The sequence below is a fragment of the Hakea prostrata genome, chromosome 9 (genome assembly GCF_041222555.1).
Source record: "Hakea prostrata isolate BN-2017 chromosome 9, UWA_Hpros_2, whole genome shotgun sequence".
NCBI classification, from domain to species: domain Eukaryota; kingdom Viridiplantae; phylum Streptophyta; class Magnoliopsida; order Proteales; family Proteaceae; genus Hakea; species Hakea prostrata.
Genome location: NC_142608.1, coordinates 49,946,972 through 49,971,615, shown reverse-complemented (window position 1 = coordinate 49,971,615; position 24,644 = coordinate 49,946,972). Strand labels below are relative to the sequence as shown.

General features: G+C 41.2%; 2 protein-coding genes across 2 annotated transcripts; one reads left to right on the top strand and one right to left on the bottom strand.

Annotated features, from left to right (window-relative positions):
* Positions 1-2,290: 2,290 nt before the first annotated feature.
* LOC149005429 (uncharacterized) lies at positions 2,291-3,533 on the bottom strand. The gene is made up of 2 exons (XM_089135896.1): positions 2,982-3,533; positions 2,291-2,893 (listed from the first exon to the last, which is right to left on the bottom strand). The coding sequence occupies exons 1-2, from the start codon at positions 3,531-3,533 to the stop codon at positions 2,291-2,293; spliced, it is 1,155 nt and encodes a 384-aa protein (XP_088992022.1).
* Positions 3,534-10,447: 6,914 nt separating this feature from the next.
* LOC149005428 (cysteine-rich receptor-like protein kinase 8) lies at positions 10,448-13,798 on the top strand. Its single transcript, XM_089168327.1, has 7 exons — positions 10,448-11,278; positions 11,781-11,906; positions 12,028-12,152; positions 12,283-12,496; positions 12,631-12,868; positions 13,043-13,199; positions 13,320-13,798. The coding sequence occupies exons 1-7, from the start codon at positions 10,459-10,461 to the stop codon at positions 13,635-13,637; spliced, it is 1,998 nt and encodes a 665-aa protein (XP_089024453.1). The 5' UTR covers positions 10,448-10,458; the 3' UTR covers positions 13,638-13,798.
* The last annotated feature ends 10,846 nt before the right edge of the window (positions 13,799-24,644 follow it).

The following is a 24,644-nucleotide window of genomic DNA, read 5'->3' as shown; positions in this document are numbered from 1 at the left end:
AGGGCTCCTTGAGCGATAACCCTATTACTCCTTTTCATAAGGATATGGGCCCTGCCAACTAGTCATATACTTCAGCTTTTGGAGTATCTAGTGACGAGGAGAAGAGTTAGTGTAATGGCTCCATCCCTTAGAAGCCAAAAAATCAGGTTTAGAATGCTTCAAATAGAAAACAAAGAGCCCTTCTTTAGTCTCATTTAACAGCCAAAACTGCAGGCTTTTCTCGAAATTTGTGCTGTCTATTTGAACTAGCCTGGCTTCCCGATCGCTACAAAGTCCTTCCTGTGACCCTGGGTGCTTTATTTTGCTGACTTGAATTCATATAATATTTTTCTTCTTTTCACAGTGCTTCCAAGATACAACCCTAACGCCGTTCGGGCCAATGTTGCCAAAAGACTTACTTCAGCTGAGAAAAAGATCGTTCGGACCGAAAAGCAGGACGTTACTCCACCCTCCAAAGAAGTTCAGACTCTGAAAGAGTTTGTTACGACCGATCAAGGACCCTTGGTCAAAGGTAAATCCTCTCTAATCTTAGAGGATGCTACATGTCCTACTTCCCCTCCGATGAAGAAGAATCATGAGGCCAAAGGCGTTATTTCAAGGAAAAGGCGTTCGCATCCTAATGATGAAGTGTATATGCCTTCCTGGAAGTTGAAAATGTCTGACTTTGTGACGGGCAATTTTGACAAAGCCTTAGAATGGTGCACCTTTGCTCAGATGCCCGCAGAAAGTAGAGCTTTTGATTTTGTTCCTGACGAAGCCTTCGTGAACTCAGTAGTAATGTGACTCCTTTGATTTTATATATTTTTTCCTCATGAAGTCTCTCTGATTCCCGAACGACTCTTTCGGTATTGCAGGAGCACTGCTGATAATTTCCACAAACAAGTGAAGTCAGCCTTTCAAATCGGGAGAATGAACTCTGATCTTTGGAAGCTTCAAGAAGAAGCCCAGGTTAAGGACATCGAGATCGAGCACCTTTGGGATAGGCTTTGGGAAGAAGCCAAGGTAAAGAACGCCGAGATCGAGCGCCTTCGGGATAATCCCAGAAACTTGAAAAAGTTTCCATGGACCTGGATGTTGCGAAGGGGAGTATCCACACTCTCGAACGGCAAATTGTGAGGCTTTTTAGGGAACTGAAGGAATTCGAAGCAAAGAATACGGAACTCCAGAATCGAGCAATTCTTTCTAAACCCGAACATGTTCCTGTCAAGACTCGGAGGGCTTGTATCTTCAAGTATTTAAATAGCAAGCCCTTCTATGATTTGTTGTCTCCCTTCAATACTCAAGCTTACCGAGATGGCCAAAACGAGGTTTGGAAGTCGATTCTGAAAAGAGATCTGAATTTTGACACGGCTCCTCATCAGATACATTGTCATCTCAAAGTTTTTGAAAAGTTGCAACTTCCCTTTCCCGATTGGGCCGAAGACTTGGTGGACCAGCCTGTTCTAGATCCCAATCTAAAGCTTTATCTTGATGATTCTCCGCCTTTGTCTCCGATTGGGGAAGTGGATGAAGAAGAGATGGTCCCGAACGTCAATATTGCTAAGGATCGGGTTTCCACTTTGGTTGATGGAGTTGCTCCTATGGAGGACAAGGCCTAGAGTTCGTTGTTCCTCATGTTCTTCGTTCTTCTTACCTTTAGTTGGAGGGAGCTTACGGAACTCTTTGCAATCCCCAAGGATTAAGCTTGGATAAACCCTAGAGTTCGTCGTTTCTCACGTTCTTTGTTCTTCTTACCTTACCGAACGAGAGCATCTTGTGATTGAGATACATAAGCATCTCATACCAAACGAAGAAGCTAGGCTTGGTGACATCTGTCTTTGCATCCTGTGATTGAGATACAAAAGCATCTTTAACTTTGTAAAGGTTGGCCTCCTCTTTGGCCCTTCAATGTATATATGAATAACCATTTTTTTACCGAAGCCTTTTACCTATAAAATTCTTTAGAATTTTTTCTAGGCCTTCGAAGGTCTCATTCGGCTTTTCAACTGAAGCCTTTTACCTGTAAAATTCCTTAGAATATTTTCTAGGCTTTTGACGGTCTCATTTAGCTTTTCAACCAAAGCCTTTTACTTTTAAAATTCCTTAGAACTTTTTCTAGGCATTCGAAAGTCTCATTCGGCTTTTCAACTGAAGCCTTTTACCTATAAAATTCCTTAAAAATTTTTCTAGGTGTTTGAAGGTCTCATTCGGCTTTTCAACCGAAGCCTGTTGGTTCAAAACATTATATATATATATATATATATATATATATATATATATATATATATATATATATATATATATATATGTACTAGTTTTTCACCCATAGGGCCTTGTCGGATTCGAGTCTTTTCTTCATTCTGTCCAACAACATTCGATTCATCACCTCTACTTGGCCATTGCTCTGAGGGTATGCCACTAATGACATTCGGTGTTCGATCAAATAGGTGTTGTAGAATTGCTCGAATTGTGGATTATCAAATTGTGTCCCGTGATCAGTTTCAAGGATTTTTGGGATCCTGGACTTGTGAATAATTGATTCCAACACGAACTTTTCCACCCTCTTCTCAATGATTGTTGCCAGAGGGTTTGCTTCTACCCATTTGGTGAAATAGTTGATTGCCACGATGAGATATTCCTCACCACTAGATGCCTTGGTGAACTTTCCCATGATATTAATTCCCCACATCGCAAATGGGATTGGGTCCAAAATTGATGTTAGGATCTCTATAGGCTTCTTTGACACTGTTGCATGAATTTGACAGTTGCTGCAACAGCGTACATATTCCCTCCCAACCTCTTGAATTTTTGGCCAATATAACCCGAGCCTCATGATTTTGTGTGCCAAGGCCTGACCGCCCATATGCACCCCCCAAATTCCTTCATGAACCTCTACTAAAGTGATTTTTGGATCCTTCAGACCCCAAACACCTGAGCAGTGGTCTAAAATAAGATCTTCTATATAATCTTCCATTCTGCTTCATGAATCTTAATGCTCGTACCTGGATCATCCTGGCCTCTTTTGCATCCTCAGGAAACTTATCGTCCAAAATATAATCCACGATCGAGTCCATCCAGCATCGTTTGGTTTCGATATATGAAACCTCCTGCACCTGATTGCTTGGGAATGCCAATTCTTCAATGTAAACTGACAGTTCAAGTGTCTTTTCTTTAGCGTTAGCTAATCTTGAGAGTTTGTCCGCCATTGTGTTCTCCTTCCTTAGGATCTGACACACCTTCAGATCTTTGAATTCTTTCCGTAATGCTTGTATGATCTCCTGATATTTTTGCAACCGAGGCTCCTTGATACCATACTCTCCTTGCACTTGATTGACAATAAGCTGGGAGTCACTAAAACCAGTTATTTTTTCTATTGCCAAAGCTTTAGCCAAGCAAAGTGCTGCTATAAAGGCCTCGTATTCTGCTTCATTGTTGCTTGCTTCGAATGTGAATCTTAGGGCATAGCGAATAATAAAGCCTCCTGGACTTTTAAGTAAAACTCCTACTCCAGCTCCGTGCTTGTTACTTGAACCATCCACGTAGACTTCCCACATGGTCGGGATACCTGGTTCAGTTTCTTCCTCTAATGGCGTTGTGGTTTCTATGACAAAGTCCACCAATGCTTGGGCTTTTATTGCCAATCGTGATTTAAATTTTACTTGGAACTCACCAAGCTCAACCGACCACGCCACCATTCTTCCAGACAAATCAGGTTTATAAAGAACCTTTTTCAGGGGAAAAGTGGTTAATACCTCTATTGGATGCACTTCAAAATAAGGCCTTAACTTTCTGGCTGCCACCATGAGAGCTAATGCTTGCTTCTTGATCAGTGAGTATCTGGTCTCTGCATCTAGGAGTAAATAATAAATTGGCCATTGCCTTCTCTCCTTTTCCCAAAAGAGTACTACGCTTATAGCGGAATGAGATGTTGCTAGGTAAACTTGCAAAGTTTCACCTTTCTCCTGTCGGGATAAGAGAGGTGGTCTCCTGAGAACGACCTTCAAGTTTTCGAACACCTTTTGGCATTCGTCAGTCCATCGTGCTTCTTTGTTTCCTTTCAAATCCTTCAAGGCTTTGAAAAATGGTAGGCACTTGTCTCCCGATTGTGATATAAAACGATTTAAAGCTACAACTCTTCCTGTTAAGCATTGTACCTCCCGAACGGTCTTTGGAGGCTCCATGTTGATCAAAGCTTGTATTTTGGCTAGATTAGCCTCTATCCCCCTTTGAGAAACCATGAATCCCAAGAATTTTCCCGAGGATATACCGAAATCGCATTTTTTTTTATTCAGCTTCATTTGGTATTTGCGTAGTACCGAGAATACCAATGTTAGGTCAACAATATGCCTCGACTATGCTACGCTTTTCACTAGCATATCATCAACATAAGCCTCCATATTCTTCCCGATCAAATCTTTGAAAATCTTATTCACTGCCCATTGGTAGGTTGCTCCTGCATTCTTCAAGTCGAATGACATAAATTTATAGTAGAAACTCTCACGGTCATTCATGAAAGCTGTAAACTATTCATCTTCCCGACTCATTAGGATTTGATTATACCCCGAATAAGCATCCATGAAACTCACAGTTTCATATCCGGTCATAGCATTGATTAAAAGATCAATTCGGGGTAGACGATAGCAATCCTTCGAGCAAGCTTTGTTGAGGTCTGTGTAGTCGGTACACATCCTCCATTTTCCATTTGACTTCTTGACCATCATCACATTGGCCAGCCAAGTCGGGCATTCAATGGGTTCGATGAACCCTGAACTTTTTAACTTCTCCTATATCAATTTCCTAAACTATTTTCCTAGTCGCTGTTCATTCTTAAAATAGATTTCTCTTATTTTGAGTTTCAAACTGCAGTCTTCCGAGACTAAATTGGTCGATTAAATTCAGAGATCTCTATCTCCTTTATGTTTTTTCCTCTGAAATTCTCAGAGTCAATCACTTGGAAGTGAGCTTAGATCATTAGAAATTTTTGAAATTCTTGATGTTCAAGTTGTGCAACCCATGAGAATGGCACCAATCAGGAATGTTGAGGCTCCAAATATCTCCGGCGTTTCCATCATAAATACCATGGTTTAATTCTGTGTTGATCATTTCAAAGCTCATATAAGCAATTGTCCCAACAGATGAACTACATGGATCCACGGTTTGCTTAAGGATGTGACCAACCATAAAATTTGTTGTTGGGTGTTTTTCAACAGTCAATTTTCAAATCTATTGTTTTTTATTAGGGTTTTCTTTATTCTCGCTGAGATCAAGAAGCTGCATCAAATGAAGAAAAACCCCATAAATCGGTCTTAGGCTTCTCGAGTTCAGAGAAGGTAGTGAGAAATTTGGAGATGATTTGCAGGAGAAGGCACTGAAATGAGGGTGGCGATCAAGAGAGAATGAGATTTTCTTCAGAGAATAATCAGAACCCGATGGGTGTTTGTTGTTGTTGTTGGAGCTATTCTTGAAATCCTTGATGGGGGTTTTCAGAGTAAGAGTGGAGGGAACCAAGAACAGGGGTAGAAAAGCTTTTTGTAAGCATTTTTTACAACGTTAATTGCTGTCCTTGAGTGACCTAACCGAATCAGAAGCTTACTTTTGAAAGAACTAAATTTCACAAGAAGAAAACTAAAGAAAGAAAGGAGGGAAAAGGCTTTTCCTTTTCCTCTATCTCTCTGCCCCTCTAGATTATTTTAGTTTCATCGTTTCTATGGTGGAAAGTTTCCATAGCGTAGTTGTCACACCCCACTCGTCGGTCTCGGTTACCCGCCTGACAACCCGTGGGTGCGATCCGTCACAAGATCCAAGGTTTTAGTCTATCAACAATATTTAAGACAAATATAGATAATCAAGAGCAAAAAATATTCAATAACTGAATTAAATGAATTATAGGAGTCCAAAATACTCCAATATCAAAGGAAAGAAATAAAGAATAAAGGATAAAACAAAAATGAGGGCAGCGGAATAATTCAAAAGTATTTATATCAGTTTCTTTCCAGTTTGCTTTTCTAATTCAATGAACTTAGACTCCAGTTTAATAAGGTGAGGGGTCCTCCAATTCTTCTCCAATCTCTGTGCGAACTGCCTGACCACCTTTCTCCTCTGACCATCAACCGGTGCGATAAGCGCACTCCATGCACCCGCAGGAACTCCTGCACATGCTATTTCCATCTCCCACTGGCGGTGCCACATCTTCTTCAAACAGGATGGTTCCTTCATAGGAAACCAGCCCATCTTCAGCTAGAAATCCTTCTTCTGTATAGGCTAAAAACATACAAAGAATAAAGGAATGAGTTCTAAAGAACTCAGTAAGAAACAATCATATATCTCATCCATCATCCAAAAATGCCATAATACAACAGTAATATGAATAAATGCAAAATATGAATGATGCTATGATTTCTAACTATGCAAGTCTCTAACAGTTGACATGCTTCAAGAATAAACACCAGCCCTCCTCTGGGTAAGTCTCATCACTCTGATCCGGCAAGGACTGGTTACCTCTGTAGGGATCCAGGGAAAAAGGGAAAGTCCACACCTGGCTCACAAACCATGCATGGTTAGGGGTTAAGTCCACACTCTCTCACCACGACCATTGGTAATGAGTACTGGCGCATGTCGGGGTTTCTAATCCAATGCAAGGTCATAATGGTTACATGTCTACATGAAGTCCAGATACATCCCCTATGGCACCAACCAACTCGGTTCAGTATCCTTCGCATCCTAGGAGTAAGAATCCTCACGGACTGGCTACCTCTGTTGGACTCTACTCTTTAACCCTATGGTCATCCACATATTATTGGGGCGGATGCTCTCATGATTCCTCACGACACCCGGTCCGGTCCTTGGACATCCATGAGCCCAACCCTAACATATGCAACCATACCATTTCATGACCAACAGTGGACCACCAAGTCACATCACTGTCATCACGGGTCACTCGGTTTCAATCCCCCTACCGAAAGGGTAGTAGCATGTGGGGTATCTAGCCATGCAATCTATACTCATCCTAACAATGTCATCAATTAATCATGATAGTGCTGAAGGTATCAGCAGGCATGTGTCCCATTCCACAGCCTCCTGATAACATCAGCCAAGATATCCCAAAAGGAACACCCCAACTATCATAACCATATACCAATTACCATAATCATATAACATTCACAATTCACCAGGTAATTATGAAATCAAGGCAAACAGCAGTAGTATATTAGAATTAAATACAACTACAGCAGCATATAACAATAGAAATTAAGACTAACAACTATTAGATTAACATGTTCAAGTATATGTGGATAGATAAGATAGACTGTCCTTACTTGCATATAACTGAAACGTCCGTAAAATGGAATCCAGTAACTATTAGTAGACTTTTCTTTTAAACAGTAATCACCTAAACACAGGGTTATTAGAATATATAAGTCACATGAATCAATTTGAATCAGAACCGAAATCCAATTGATCACTGTTTACTAGCCGGTCGCTTGTGCCGGTCGCTTAGGTTAAGCGACCTCCACTAGTGACCGCCCCAAAAACAGTTAGTTTCAATCCGAAACTCAGGCTTCTGATTACTCAATTTCAATCCGGATTTCGAGTAATCTTGACCTAAGTCTCGAATTAAACACTCCCTAAGCCAAAAGGGTGAGAGAAAATTAACCATTACCATCAACAGATTACCCATAACCCTCTCCTTGATTGGATTAACCATCTCACGGAAGCAGGGTTCCGTTTACGGTTATTCCGTCTCAAGTAGATTAAAAAAAAGAGAGTAAAAATATCCAAGGGGGTAATCACAAAGACGAGGGAAAAAGGGTAAAACCAATCTAACGGAGAAAAGAGAGTAAAGAACGAAGGGTTAGTTCATTACCTCACGCCAGAGAGCTAGAGAAGAAAATAACTGATCTTCCAAGTCACTGTCAGTACTCCAGAGACTCTTTCGGATCTTCCCCGCAGCCGTCTAACCTCCCAAATAAGCAACCACGAATAAAGTATTCATTAATTAGACGGAGGTTGCCTTTTATAGAAGTCAGGGGGCAACATAGGGCAAAATCCCCGAAAACAGACCGGGCGGTCGCTTGGGCCGGTCGCTTAGGTTGTGCGACCGCCACTAGTAATCGCCCCCATGTAATTTGCCATACAAGGGTGCTTTTACTAGGGGCTTGATACCCAACGCCAACTTAGCCCTAATTAAGAGATGAGGGAGATCTTACCTTCATTCCGGACATCTCTGAACAACACCTGACTTCTAGAATTCCCAGCTTCAACCAAGGCAGGATCTTCAGATAAAGGATCCAGATCCATGGGTCCTGGGTATGGATCATGGGCTTCAATCCGGATACTCCACAAGTTCACCCGACTAGACCTTCGGGTTCTCGGACCTGGAATATGGATCTCGGGTTAGAAATATGGGGGGTATTACAGTAGTCCTCTGAAATTGATGCGCTGGCGGATGAAGAGTTTCCATATTGTTTTTGTGGTGGAGAAAGTTGCCCCTTTTTTGGATTCTCTAATGATACTTTTTTTTTTTTTTTGGTAAACAATACTTCATTCGTTAAAGAAAGAAAAGTATAGACACATAGTTGCATGAAAACATAAGGTTCAAACCGAACCAAAGAGCGAAAAGCGACCAAACTGTCATACATGCAATAGACAGGGTCATCCTAAGTAAGGGATGGGTCAAGCCAAATTTACCCTTAGAAAGAAAGCTTCAACAAATGCAGCACCAAATAAGCATCAGCACCCACATAGGAAAACAAAATACACGCCTCAAAGGCGGACACATAACACGCCTCAAGGGCGGACAAACAACACGCCTCAAGGGCGGACACGGACACACAACACGCCTCAAGGGCGGACACAAAAGTTGTTCGGTTGTCGCAATGGTAACATCAAAAGTGCGGAGGAGGGTCGGACTTGCCATCCGGCGCTGCCGTAGAGGCATTCAAGCTTGCTGCTAAAGAACTTGTATCTAGCTTTGGAGTTAATCGGCGGTGTGCACCAACGATCGCTGCAACCAAAGAAATTATTCATTATTTAAAACTGAAGAAAGGGAAAAAGAAGTGTTGCAACTAAGGAGAGAGATCGGCCAGAAACACAAACAGATCGAAGCCAAAAGCTACAGATCTGAGTGTCCGAGCAAAAAAAAACAAGAGGCGGAAGAGGAGAAGGAGATCGAAGACGAAGAGGTGGAAGAGGAGAAGGATATCGGAAAGGCAGAAGAGGAGACGAAGATCGGAGACGGAGAGGCATGTGGCAGAAGAGGAGATTAGAGACGGAGAGGCAGGAGACGGAGACTGGAGAGGCGGGAGGCGGAAGAGGAGATCGGAGACGGAGAGGCGGAAGAGGAGACGGATGAGTGGAAGAGGAACAGGGGGCGGGAGGTGGTGAGGAGATCTGATACGGAGAGGAGATCAGAGGAAGTGGAAGAGAAACAGGGGAGGCAAAGAGTACTAAAATTTAGGCGAGCCTCTCCGCCTCTGCTAGAGTTTCGTTTTTTTCTGCCTCTGCTAGGGTACTCAGATTCACACCGTTCACATGTCTTTGGGCGCTGAAGTTGACTCTCTAATGATACTGCAAAGGGGAAAAGTGGTCCCCTAGAAGAGGAGACAAGCAAAGTGAAGGAAAGAGAAGAAAAATCATCAATGCAGAATTTGGTAAGACCAACACCATTTTGTAGTCATAGGTTCGACTCCCATTGAGGCATATATAATATATTCTAGTGGTAAAACCAACTCTTCTTAGTTACTCATTCTATTAGTATTTAAAGAGAGGGGCCTTCATTTTCACCCACAATTAAAGGATCACCAATAAAAAAAACCCTCTATATTTCTATGAGTATTTGTTCATGGATTCTATTTAGTGTTTTGTTTATACCCTTTTTTATAACCATGGATTCAACGTCATGAGCTGACTTTCATATTTGTTGAGATGCCAATGGGTTGGCAGATTCCCTAACTAGGAAGGCTCTGTCTATTCCAAGTAAAACAACATAGTTGTTATCCGATCCCTGGTTATGTAGTGTTTTGTCAACGGGGTGCTTTTCTCGGTAGTTCTTTGCTTTTTAATAAAATGTCTATTACGAGTACATGACTTTTTTTTTTTTGTGGGATACATTCCACTATTTTTTTTTTTTTTTTTTTTTCTTTTTTTTTTTTTTTTTTTTTTTTTTTTTTTTGTGTGTGTGTGTGTGTAGAAGATACATTCCACTACTTTGAATACGCTGGATGCTGACAATTATTTCCATTGACTATTTCTATTTTATCTCATGACCTGTAGATTACTTGCATAAATTAATGTAATTTAATAAATTAAATTGGTAAGGAAATGAACAGATTAAAAATTCCCAACAACACCAGCCGCCTCACACAGACTTTTTTTTTTTTTTTTTTTTTGTTGTTGTTGCCAATCTCACACAGACTTCACTTTAAAAGAACTGATGTCGGTCTTCAGATTCCTACCTCATCAACACCTTCTCAACAAGTGATGGCTTGCACAAGACTACGCTTCCTCTTCCTTTCTCCTATTCTCTTTCTCATGTTGGCCACTAACATCACTGCCGATCCCCTTAGATACTCCTGTTCTTATCTTTCATATACTAATCTCACCTCACACAGCACCAAATACTTACCCAACCTCGACCTTCTCCTCCGATCTCTATCTTCTAATGCTAATTCTACCTCCGGCACCGGATTCTACAACACCACCGTCGGTGATGGTTCAGATAAGATCTATGGTCTCTTTCTCTGTCGAGGTGATCTCACATCCGAAGATTGTCAAACCTGCGTAGAGACGGCCAGTGCAGAGATCAAACCACTTTGTCCCAACAACACAGCAGCACTGGCTTATTATGATAATTGTATGTTGCGCTATGCAAACGAATCCTTCTTCTCAGTTTTGCAACAAGAACCATTCTTTGAAGCTCCTGCTCCAAATAATCTTGCCAACTTGGATCAGTATAATCAAACTGTGGCGGATTTGTTGCATAGGCTTATGAATCAAGCTCTTAATGGTTCTTTCGTAGCTACTCCGAAGTACTATGCAGCTGGTGAACAGGGCTACTATACAGGCTTTGATAATATTTATGGGTTAGTGCAATGCACTCCTGATATAACTTTGAAAGCCTGCAATTCTTGCTTGACTGATAGTATCGATCTCGATGTTCCAAACTTGCTCTATCCGAAGCAAGGTGGGAGAATTCTTAAACCCAGTTGTAATATAAGGTACGAATTCAACAGCCCTTTCTATGAAATAACTCCATCACCTCCTGCAACTCCTCCATCCACAAATTCAACAGTCACCACTGGTATGTATCTCTCTGCTGCAATGAAATTTTATTTTACATTTTGTTATACTTTCTCCGTGTTATTGATGAAGTCCAATCTTGCATAGGATCCAGATCCTCTCCATCCAAGTCTCTCGTCGGTCCACTCTGTCTGACTATTGGTGGACAGAGAGGATGGTAACCATTAGATGCAAAGGTTAAAATGGGAATTAGTCCCTATAGAAACGGCAAAATGGAATCAGTCCATTTTCAAAAGGTTTGGTTCGGTTTCTAGACGGACTGACTCTGTTTTAGTCTTTGCACTCGGCATCATTCATCCAACGGTCAGTCGGATCGGATGGATGAAAGGTTTGGATGAAAAGGATCTGAATTCATCTTACAAAATCAGAATATCTGGTTTCGGGATATAATGACTGTGAATCGTGTTCAGATCACCCAGATCTTTGAATCAATATTTTTTTTTGGGTAAAAATGTTTGAATCAATATGAAGTTAACATAAAAGTTTACTTTTGAGTTATGCAGGTAAAGGGAGACGTTCAACTCAACTCATCATTATCCTGGTTGTAGTTAATGTTGTGATATTTATTGTAATTATTATAATCTCAGTCCACTATCGACGTATTCGAAAGAGGAAGCTCAAAGCTGAATGTAAGAAAATATGGCTTATAATTTTGCTATCATTAGAAAATTTATTGAGATAACAACCATCTATTTTAATTGAATTGCTATTGGTGTGAAATATTAATTTGCTTATATTGCTTGAATGAAGGTGATCAATTTGAGATTACGAGTGGTGACTGCATACAATTCAGCTTTGATCAAATAAAGGCTGCGACAAACAACTTTTCAGCTGAAAATAAGCTCGGCGAAGGAGGATTTGGAACTGTTTACAAGGTTACTTGATATTTCTTATTCAATAATTTACGTTTAACTATAGTATTCACTTTCAAATACATGAAGATAACTAAAATAGAACATTGATAACATTACATTCTATATCTCTTAACTTCAATTTTATACTCAGGGACGAAACCTTTTGAATGGACAAATTGTAGCTGTGAAGAGGCTCTCAAGAACTTCTAAACAAGGCCAAATAGAATTCATGAATGAGGTTAAATTAGCAGCCAAGTTGCAGCATAGGAACCTTGTCAGGATTCTTGGTTTTTCCCTTGAAGGACAGGAAAAAGTGCTCATCTACGAATTCGTGCCAAATAAAAGTCTTGACCACTTCATTTTTGGTTTGGCTCTCTTTCCTTCCTTTGAACTTGATGGTGATACTCACAAATAACTACTGTATGATTTGACATTGATAAGCATATTACATGATTTGAGTCTTAATTCTGTACTTTTTTTCTCATGTGCATGTATATAGATCCAATTGAAAGATTACAACTGATTTGGGAGAAACGTTATAATATCATTGAAGGGATTGCTCGAGGGCTTCTTTATCTTCATGAAGATTCTCAAATAAAGATTATTCATCGAGACATGAAAGCCAGCAATATTTTGTTGGATAAGAAAATGAATCCAAAAATCGCAGACTTTGGCATGGCAAGGTTCTTTCTAGCTGACCAATCTCAAGCTAGAACCAGAAGGGTTGTTGGAACATAGTAAGTTTAAGCTCTTTGAATGGTCGTACTGTTGTTAGAAGCTTTACATGAAATTTTTGAGAATGCCAGATTAAGGATTATAATTTGATATACTTAACACAAACATAATTATTAACTTATAGCTAGCCATCCTCTAAACTTTGAGGCTAATTAATAATGCTAAATGAAATACAGTGGATACATGGCACCTGAGTATGTAATGCATGGGCAAGTCTCAGTTAAGACAGATGTGTTCAGCTTTGGGGTCTTACTATTAGAGATCGTGAGTGGCCGAACAAACAAAAGTTCAGATCAATTAACTGGAAGCATGGAAGGTGGCCTTCTGAACTATGTAAGCAAAAAACACTCTTAACCAATTGAGTAAATCTGAAGTCTATCTATTTGTGCCATTTGTATGCAAATACAGATAGTCTGTGCTAATTGACCTGTCTGTGTTGATATATTGTTGTAGGCGTGGATGAAATGGTCGCAAGGATCAGCTTTGTCATTGATAGATCCAAATCTGAGAGGAAACTACGATAGATCTGAAGTGATTAGATGCATTCACATTGGACTTTTATGTGTTCAAGAAAACGTATCAAACAGACCCACAATGGCCACTGTTGTTCTCATGCTCAATAGCAACTCTGCCTCTCTTCCACAGCCTACATCAACAGCATTTATACTGGGTAGGGATGGCAGCTTTGGTGGATCTTCAGGTCTATCCACAAATCAGTTGGAAAAAAAGTCGATAAATGAAGTGTCACTGACTGACATATCTGCTCGATAGTGTTGGTGATAAAAACAAGTTCACCACTAGGTTCCTGGAATCATTACCACAGGGATTTGAGTTAATAGTCTGCAAACATTATGGAGCTAAAGAGAATTGATGGGATTCATACTGCTCTGACGCACACCTTCTTCTTGTTAGATTTACATTTCTCTTCTGGCCCGACCCTTTTATAAATATCTGAATCAAATTGCAGTCTTCAAGGAAGAAGGCACCATCTTTTTTTCTGGGTAAAAAACAGAAGCAATGAGTAATTGAGTTGTTACAAGGAATAACATCTAAATACGTAGAAGCCAAGCATCCGTGCATGGCAAATTCCTAGGCTGCTCATTTTTGGATGGAATTGTATCGATGAGATGCTTGCCTGCTCCTTAGTGAGAGTAGTGAATCGCCACATAAATAAATGTATATATAAAATTCTACCACTTTAAATACATTGGAGATCATGTTGATGATTTTTATAATATTTTACTACTCATATTACCTCCCTAATGTTTCTAAAATTACATTTGAGTCAAAAGGGAAACTAACACTACTAAGACTAGTTAACTTCACCGGTTAAATGACCAAAATATTCTCGTGTAAAATCAAAAGAGATAAAATTGTTAATGTACCATTTTCTCTCCTACCATACATCCAATCCCCTACATCCCCCCATGCCCACACTGAGCCATGCTACCGGAAATCATCCACCACTAGTCCCACCAAGCCATCCTACTGGAAAGCATCCACCACTAGCACCACTCTGTCAGAAATCGCCCACCACAAAAGAAAAAAAGAAAAACTAAATAAAAATAGAAGAGGATCAACCACCACAATCCCACCTTCACCCAGCCAGAAATCCCCTCACCCTCTCTCCTTTCCTTCCCATCAACATCATTACCCCACCTTCTCTGCTACCTTCTTCACTGAATGCAACTCATTGTCTAAAGGCATGTTTGGTTACATGAATCCAGAGAGTTTTTGGATTCACAAATGGGAGATTTACACCTGTTTGGTTGTGTGAATCCCTGGATTCATGAAATCTAGGGATTCACCTTTTACACTAAAGATTTCACCTCTACAATGAAAGTACTAAACATTTGAAGTATGACTCCATAGATGTTTTTTCAAGATGATTCGACAGATTTCATTTCAAAGATTCAAGCTAACCAAACAGTTAATTTTATGAACCATGACTCCATAGATTTGAAATCTCTAGACTTTAATTTTAATCTCCATACTTAAGTAACCAAACAGACCCTAATCTCTGCAAGAGGTTTTGAACTTTGTACTTCAACCACCACCCTCACATATTGTTATCAAATGGAACCAAAATTCTCTCTCCAATCTATGCTCTTCTTCATCCTCTTCTCCTCTGATTCACCATGCTCTTGTTGTTATGTCGATGGAGCTAGAATTGAATATATCCTTTCCCTACTTATCTCTATATTGGCACTAGTCACAACTCACTTGAAATTGGGTTCCTACAGTCGCCGGTTTTGCCATTGAAACTTATGATGTCGTATAGATATGGTTAAAGGTCTGATAGAGATAGGTAGGCGAATTTTTAATGGAGATGGTGTTCTGAGTTGGTTAGTTTAAAGAAGGATTCAGATCCTCTACATCCAGGCCTCCGTGCATCTAATCCGTCCAACCACTGGATGGATGATAAGTAGACGCATTTAATCACAGTCATCAGATTTTTGTAGGTGCTTAACAGTTGTGATTTTTAGAAGTCTACATTATCTCAAACACACAAGGATTCTCCAGAGTTATGCCTTATCTAAAACATAGGTGGATTTTCATAATTTTACATTGTCTCAAGCAGAATTTTCAGAAGTCTACATTATCTCAAACACACAAGGATTCTCCAGAGTTCTATATTATCTAAACAACCAAAACATCTTCAGAGCTTTACCTTATCTCAATCACAAAAGAAATATTATCAATATAAACTCTAGTACCTTGCCTTACTTGTATAAATAGAACTCTACCAGAGTGCAACAATCCTAGACTTGTGATGAACAAGGACTATAATTTTTATATATGAGATCTATCACAACCACAAAGAATCGAGGAAGCAAATCATTATCTTTGTGGACAAAGGTTGCACAGTACAACCAAACCATGTAAACACTGTTCTACATTCTCCCTCTGTCCCCATGTCTTGTTTCTATCCTCTTAGCCATGCAAGGTTTCCAATAGCCAAAGAAGTAAAAGTTAAAGAGATCTTGCCTAAGAAAGTTATATCTCATTGTTATAATCAAGAACGCTATTGAGAATTGATGGATCTTGCTGAAATCTTGATTAGTCTCATTCTTCCACTTCTGCCCCAATTTTGTTAGTGAACTGCTTGGATTTGGCGGCTGATATGGAGAAAATATAAACGAACCTGGTAAACGAACCTGGTTCAATCTTGGTTCGACCCTCGACTCAGGTCGGGACGAAGGGAATCGACTCGCTTCCGAGCGAGCCGGGTCCAGGAGATAGCTTGCTGAGGAAGAAAACTAACTCAATCACAACCATGCCCTAATCCGATACGATCGGAATAGGCTAATCAACCTAAAGGCGGCTAGCAGTATTTGGCGGCTGTCACTCATCGCTATTATATGGATAACTACCATATAACAATCGTATTATCAAAGGAGTCATCTACTAGTCCAACCTAGTAGAGATCTATCACTTAATGGATCTATCTGTTAAGATCCAAGAAGAAGATTCGAAGGTACACTCTATATAAGACATCACTTACCCACAAGGTAGAGGATGGACGAACACACATACACAAATACATACAATCTGAATCGTATTCTCGTTATTCATTCCTTAGCTCCATGATCCAACAGAGCCATTTGTGATTAAGTTCATCAACTAACTTAGCCTTCGGAGGTGGACTCCCGATCCCAGCAGTCGGGCCACATCTGACGTTCGTTTTTGCAGGTCATTCTCAGGAGATCTAAGGGCGGAGCAGATTTTGGATGCATCATTTGGCGATGTCTGTGGGAAACGTTTCAGAAAGCTATGGTAACTAGATCAGCGGCAGCTGCTGCGGCCTAGCGAGAAGCTGGCATCCAAATTCCCAGAGTGAACAATCTGGATATTCCACAGGGAAGTCGACCCCTTGAAGTAGATGGTAGTCGGGGGGTAATAATCCTCCAGATTCACTCTAGTATCATATGAAACTCCAGATGTTGGAGATAAGTCAGGCACTCTGTGTACTAACCAGACAAGTGGTGATACCACAAGCACCCGATCATCGTGATGTAGAAAGGCGTGCATTACAGCGGGATCAAAGACTGATCGATGAGCAGAATATCGGTCAAAATTTTCAGGAAGGCGACCGATTGCGAGAAAGAGAACCTAGGAGAACTGGAGATCTCCTTAGGCGAGACGATCAGTTTGACGGACCGCAAGGAAGTACGACCGGTTCTAATACAAGGTTGGTTACAAGAGTACATACTCACTCGCCAACTATCAAGCGCGTTGCTTGAGATAATGATCGTGTCATCGGAGATCGGTCAGCACATATTGGTCAAGAATTGGCCAATATCAATCAAAAGCTCGGACAATTGGCGAGAGGGAGAATAACCGATGATATATATTCGGTTATCCGAAAAACTCCATTTGCCGGCCCCATAGCCAGATATCAGTTTCCTCATAATTTTTGTTTGCCAACTCTTTCCATGTTTGATGGTTCGGGAGATCCCACGGCCCACATTAGTTATTACCAGCAGATTATGGCAGTTGCAGGTAATTCTGATGAAACCCTTTGCAGGGTCTTCGGTTCGTCCTTGACTAGAGCAACACAAAAATGGTTCTCGAATCTCTAGTCGGGGAAGATCGTGGATTTCGACGAATTGGCACGCAAATTCATCGGATGATTCCAGAGTGGAATCCAAATCAAAAAGACCGAGGAGACCTTGTTTACTATTAGACAAGGGAAGAGTGAATCGATTCGGGAATACCTAAAAAGATTTAACAGGGTTACAATGGAGATAGAGAATCTAGATTAGCAAGTAGCTAAAACTGCTTTGTTCACTGGACTCACTAACTGACGACTCTTGGAGTTATTAGTTCAAGATATGCCTACCACTTATGCTAAACTGGTACACAGATGCCAAAAGCAGGCAGAGGTCACGAAGATCCTAGATGCACGCCAGGGGGACAATAAAGCCTCTACAAAAGAACAGAAGGCTCCTGAGAACAAGCAGAGGCCGAAACAGAATGTTCGCGATCGAGTCGGAAAGCCTCATCAGGCGTGGCGGCAAAGATCTCTCGGTAAAAGTGAGTATACTCCATTAAATACTCCTCGGGCTGATATTTTAAATATTATCAAGAAATAGAATATCTTGAAGTGGCCTCCAAAGCTTCCCACCAAGCCTGGGGAGCAGGATCGAGAAAGGTATTGCCGTTTCCACAAGGATCACGGTCATTATACCAATGATTGTAGATATCTAAAAGCAGATATTGAGAGATTAATATCTCAAGGACACTTGTCCAATTTCGTCGGAAGAAGACGAGAGGAACCGTGAGATGCAGGTAACAAAAGGGACTGTTCAGTTAGCCCAGAACAACCGGCGGAGGCTCCTAAATCTAAGAAAGGTAAGGAGGTGATCATTGCTACTCGGTCACCTATCCTAACAATATTTGGAGGTCCCGAACTTGAGTCACTCCAGAAGCTGAAAGCAAAATCCAAGTTCGTTGGGATCAGAGAAACGCAAAAGCGTAAAAGGCTGAATGGTGAGGGTTCGATCACCTTCGGTGAGGAAGATGAAAGAGGCGTTTGTTTACCTCATGCTGATGCCATAGTCATCAAGGTAGAGATTGCGCGCTGTGAAGTACATAGGGTATTGGTTGACACCAGGTCTGCTGCAGACCTTTTAACTTATGAAGCTTATCAAAAGCTTAAAGTGGATGAAGACTTGATGGAGCCATCATCCACACATCTATATGGCTTTGCAGGATCGTCTACAATAGCGGAAGGATCAGTACAGTTCGACCTGTCAATTGGAAGCTTCCCCAAGGAGGTTACCGTTCGGGTAAACTTCTTGGTGGTTCAAGAGCTCACGGCTTACAACGTCATCCTCGGGAGACCATCCTTATCAAAGTTAGGTGCTATCGTTTCAACGAAGCACCTGAAAATAAAATTCCCGACGGAGATGGGGATCGGTCAAGCTTCATCTGACCAGAGAATTTCTCGGCAATGTTATGTTGCATATTTAAAAGATAAGGAGTGCCCAAGAAAGGTGACAGCGCTACCAATTGTGGTACGAGATGATCGGGACGAAGAAATGCAAAGGCCCGAGCCGGTAGAAAAATTGGAACAAATCCGGTTGTATCCTGATGATGAAAAAAGAATTACTTATATCGGGTCTGAACAGCAGGGAGAATTCAAAGAGGAGTTGAAGTCTTTTCTTCAACAAAATAGTGATGTGTTCGCGTGGTCTGCAGATGACATACCCGGAATTGATCGGCAAGTTGCAAAGCACAAACTTTAGATAGATCGAAAGGTGAAACCAGTTATTCAGAAGAGGAGAAATTTCTCCATAGAAAAGTATGAAGCCGTTCGAGGCGAAGTTGAGAAACTGAAGAACTCTAGTTTCATTGAACCCATTGAATGCCCAATCTGGTTGGCCAACGTGGTAATGGTCAAAAAGGCAAATGGAAAATGGAGGATGTGTACATATTACACAGACCACAACAAAGATTGCCCTAAAGACGATTACCCATTGCCCAGGATTGATCTGTTGATAGACGCAATAGCAGGATATGAAACATTGAGTTTCATGGATGCATACTCGGGGTATAACTAGATCCTCATGAACCAGGAGGACGAAAAGTTTACGGCTTTCATGACTGATCATGAGAGCTTTTATTATAAAGTCATGCCGTTTGGCCTGAAGAATGTAGGGGCTACTTATCAGAGAGCCGTCAACAAAATCTTTAAAGACTTGATCGGGAAGAACGTGGAAGCATCTATTGACGATATGCTGGTAAAAAGCACTGCAAGAACAAAGCATATTGAAGACTTAACAGGGTATTTTCAGTACTAAGAAAATACCAAATGAAGCTGAATTCTGAGAAGTGTGCCTTCAGAGTTTCGTCGAGCAAATTCTTGGGCTTTATGGTATTACAAAGAGGTATTGAGGCTAACCCAACCAAAATACAAGCTTTGATTGATATGGAAGCCCCAAAAACTGTTCAGGATGTGCAATGCTTAACGGGGAGAGTAGCCGCGTTGAACCGTTTCATCTCACAGTCAGGAGAAAAGTGCCTACCCTTTTTCAAAGCACTCAAAGATTTGAGGGGCAGTAAGGAGGCAAAATGGACTGAGGAGTGTCAGAAAGCTTTCGAAGACCTGAAAGAGACATTGGGAAGACCACTACTATTATTCCGACCCGAAAAGGGAGAAATTTTACAACTGTATTTAGCAGCATCTCCTTCGGTGGTAAGCGCAGTCCTCGTTCGGGAAAAAGACAAAAAACAGTGGCCAATCTATTATGTCAGCCACGTACTACTCGATGCCGAGACACGGTATTCTCAGATTGAAAAGCAAGCTCTGGCTCTTATGATAGCAGCTAGAAAACTATGCCCATACTTTCAGGCTCATCCAATTGAGGTATTTACCACTTTTCCCCTTTGTAAAGTTTTTCGTAAATCTGATTTGTCTGGAAGAATGGTAGCTTGGTCGGTTGAACTTAGTGAATTCCAAGTAAGCTTTAAGCCTCGAACGGAAATTAAAGCTCAAGCACTGGCCAATTTCGTAGTAGAGACTACTGCACCGATGGAGGAAATAGCCGAACCCACCATTTCGATCGTATGGGAGGTATATGTGGATGGTTCGAGTAATAAGCAAGGAACAGGGGCTGGAATTCTCCTGAAAAGTCCAGCAGGATTTATTATTTGATATGCATTTGAAGCAAGTAACAATGAGGCAGAGTATGAAGTCCTAATAGCTGGACTTCGATTTTCAAAAGCATTGGCGATAGCAGATGTGACAATTTTTAGTGATTCATAACTTATTGTCAATCAAGTACAAGGGGAGTATGGCGTTAAAGAACTCCGATTACAGAAATATCAAGAGATTGTGCAAGCATTGCAGAAAGAATTCAGGAATCTAAAAGTATGTCAGATCCCAAGAAAAGAAAATACAATGGCAAATGAGCTATCCAGATTAGCCAACGTCAAAGAAAAGAATTTAGACCCTTCGGTCTACATAGAAGAAATAACCTTCCCAAGTTATCGGGAGACGGAAATATCCTATATTGAAGCAGAGCGTTGCTGGATGGATCCGATCGTAGAATAACTGAGAGATGATAAACTACCAGAAGATCCAAAAGAAGCAAGATTAATCAAGGTGCGCTCCGCATGATTCATGATACAAAATGGAAGGCTATACAGAGGCATCTTATTCCGGACCCTGTTGAGATGCTTGGGTCCCGAAGGATCGGAATCAGCCCTAGCCGAGGTACATGAAGGAATTTGTGGTGCTCACATGTGCGGTTGGGCCCTGGCACACAAAATTTTGAGGCTCGGGTTATATTGGCCTAAGATCCAGCAAGCTGCTATGGAATATGTTCGTCGGTGTAGCAATTGCCAAATCCATGCTACAGTATCTAAACGCCCAGCTGAAACCTTGACTTCGATTCTAGACCCCATCCTTTTTGTGATGTGGGGAATCGACATCATGGGAAAATTCACCAAGGCGTCGGGCGGAAGAGAATATCTTATAGTAGCAATTGACTACTTCACCAAATGGGTCGAGGCTAGCACCCTGGCAACCATTACTGAAAGAAAGGTGGAGAAGTTCGTGCTCGAGTCAATCATATATCGGTTCGGGATGCCAAAAATAATCATGACAGATCATGGCACTCAATTCGATAACCCACAATTTGAACAATTTTGTGGGACTTACTTGATTGAGCATCGTATGTCATCAGTGGCATACCCCCAAAGCAATGGCCAAGTAGAAGTTACAAACCGAAGGTTACTTGAGGGGATAAAGAGAAGACTTGAAGCTGATAAAGCCTTGTGGGTCGAAGAATTGCACAATGTACTATGGGCTTACCAAACTACGGTTCGAACACCCATTGGGGAAACTCCTTTTAAGTTGGCTTACGGATCTGAAGCATTGGCACCTGTCGAAGTAATGGCTGGAACACTACGGGAAAGAGAGTTCGAAGAAAAAGTGAACGAACAAGGACTGCTAGATAGCCTTGACTTGTTAGATGAAGTTCGTGCAAAAGCAATAGAGTGAACTCAACATTATCAACGAAGGATAGTGTCACATTATAATTCCCAAGTAAGAAATCGTCGATACATAGCAGGAGACTTGGTATTGAGAAATACCTTAGCTTCATATCTGCGCCATCAAAGGAAATTGGACCCTTCATGGGAAGGCCGGTCGGTTCAGGAGCTTATAAGCTAAAGAACATGACAACTCAGAAAGAGCTGTATCATTCGTGGAATGCCAGGCATTTGAAGAAATATTATCCTTGAAGAGATTCTCATTTTCATTTCGTGATGTAACCAAATTCAACTCAATCAATACAATTCTCAGTTTTCAACATACTGTCTTTTGATTGGGGGCATCACATCACACAACACTCAAGATCAGATCCAGAGACAAAATCAAAAGGCATCAGTTTAAAACCCGTGTGGGACCTTCTACAAGGCATCGGATTAAAACCCGAGTGAGTTCCTTCTCAAACTTATTGAATTTCTCCAGAAATTCTTAAGTAAAGGCATTGGTTTAAAACCCGTGTTGGACCTTTTACAAGGCATCGGATTAAAACCCGAGTGAGTTCCTTCTCAACTTATTGAATTTCTACGGAAATCTCTAAGTAAAGGCATTGTTTTGAAACAACTAAGACCTACTGCAACAATGACTCAAGTGACTGACAAAGTTCAAAGATGAAGTTAATTCTTTATTCCTTTAAATGACCAGAAGGGGCCAACCTTTACATCAAATATTTATGAGATAACAACTGTTGTAACAAGTGTTGAGATACAATCTTCGTTCGGTCAAAAAGGAAAGTCATCATCCGTGATCGAAGTAGCTTTGTCAGAAGCAACACAGATTCAAGAAGAAGAAGAAGAACAGAGTCGGGAAAACATATGTTATCATTGTTTATCTCCCTCAGGGATTGCGCAGCATTCTGCAAGTACAAAATCCTCTGCAATTCCATACTCTTTATCCAGCTTTTCCGGAAGAAGTCTGATCTTTGATCAAACCTGCATTCACGGCAAGCTCTTCATAGTTGAATCCTTTAAGAGGAGGATAGGGAGGAGAGTCATCAAGATGATGCATTATATCCGGATTTGGAGGTGGAAGATCCGTTGTATCTTTGGCCCAAGCAGGAAGCGGAAGTCCCAGTTTTGCAAACACTTCAGGATGACAATTGGCGTGGTGGGAGTCATGTTGAAATAAGGATTTCTCCTTAATATCGATTCCCATACCTCATTCTCACCATCCCGTATGCCTTCAAGTTATAAGCATTCAGCATGTCAACAAAAGGCTTACTGTGCAAATATTTGAAGATGCAAGCTCTGCGAACATCAGTTGAAAGGGACTCGAGCAAAAGGGTAACAACTTGCCTTTAGGACGTTGACACAGCTTCAGACCCTTTCGCCCCTGCTGAAAGCTTTCCTACTTCCAGCTCCAGCTGCCGGATCCTCTCCCTGGCATCATCCAAATCCGAGCGAAGACGCTCGTTCTCGGAATTCTTCTCTCGGGCAATCTCCCAAGCTTGGTTTCCAAGACGAGCAACATCAGCATCTTTGGCTTTGGATTCTCCCCGAAGCCTGGAAACTTCATCACTCAGTCTACTAAGTCTAAAGGCTACTTCCACTTGATTGTGGAAGTTATCAGTGAGACTCTTGCAACAACTTCAGAGTTAGTCAAGAGCAAAAGAAAAATCTTTAGAATGAAAGGTAATGAAGAAAAACTTACATCACCAGTGATTTCATAAAATCCCTGTCTGGGATCGTGGAGAGGGCTTTGCTCTCGGCAAGCATTTGAACGGCAGTGCACCATTCTAGTGCCTTGTCAAAATTGTCTGTCACCAAGTCAGACCTCTTCAGCGACCAAGAAGGATAGAACACGTCATCGGCCAACTGAGGGCGCTTCCTAGTGGCAAAATCCTCTGGCTCTAGGGAAGGAGTGGAGGAGGATACCAAACAAGCATTAGAGTTGGAAATATGAGTGGCACCGGCGGGGACCACATCTTTCTCAGATGCCCGAATGGTCTTCATCATGGAAGAAGACTCTAGCGTAGTTCCAGCAGGGGCATCAACTGTCACATCCACCCAGCCGGTACCCCATTTGGAATACCCGGGATGTGATCCACAGTCCAAGGATCAATGATCTGAGGTCCATGCCTCCCACATACACGGTAACACAATCATGAACAGTAATAATCAATGGTAAAAACAGCTAATACTAAGTATCATGTATAAGACAAGATTAACTAAATCAGAGTGCGGAATATAGATAATAATAAAGTGTGATCAAAATCATAAAGGGTGAGAAGGTGTGGTAGCCACCCTCTCAGAGCAACGGAAAAGAAGTAAATCAAGTTAGTTACATATCCGAATGTCACCAGAATAATTCAAAGACAAATTAATTACAATATCCAAGGTTCCACAAATACACCAGGGGAATGGGGCACTATGCTAGGGTTTCTTCTATACTAATGGTAGTCTCCTCAAAATTACGGATGAAGTAAACCCAGCGCTGCCGCTCCCGCACAACTGTGGGGCTAACCCTGGTGTGGATAGTAATCCTCCTCGGCTCCATTATACGGATCCTCATCGACGCCACTACCCGAAGGGTAGTATGTGGAATCATAGTCCGCCTCGTAGGAGGTGCCATCGTAATCTTTGGTACCTTGAATGTAATCTAAAACATTTGCACAAAAAGGAATGAGTTTGAAGAACTCAGCAAGGAAGTTATTCCATAATTAGAAATCATACACATTCAGAACATATAATAATGCAATGTGATATGGAACGTATGAAGCAGAT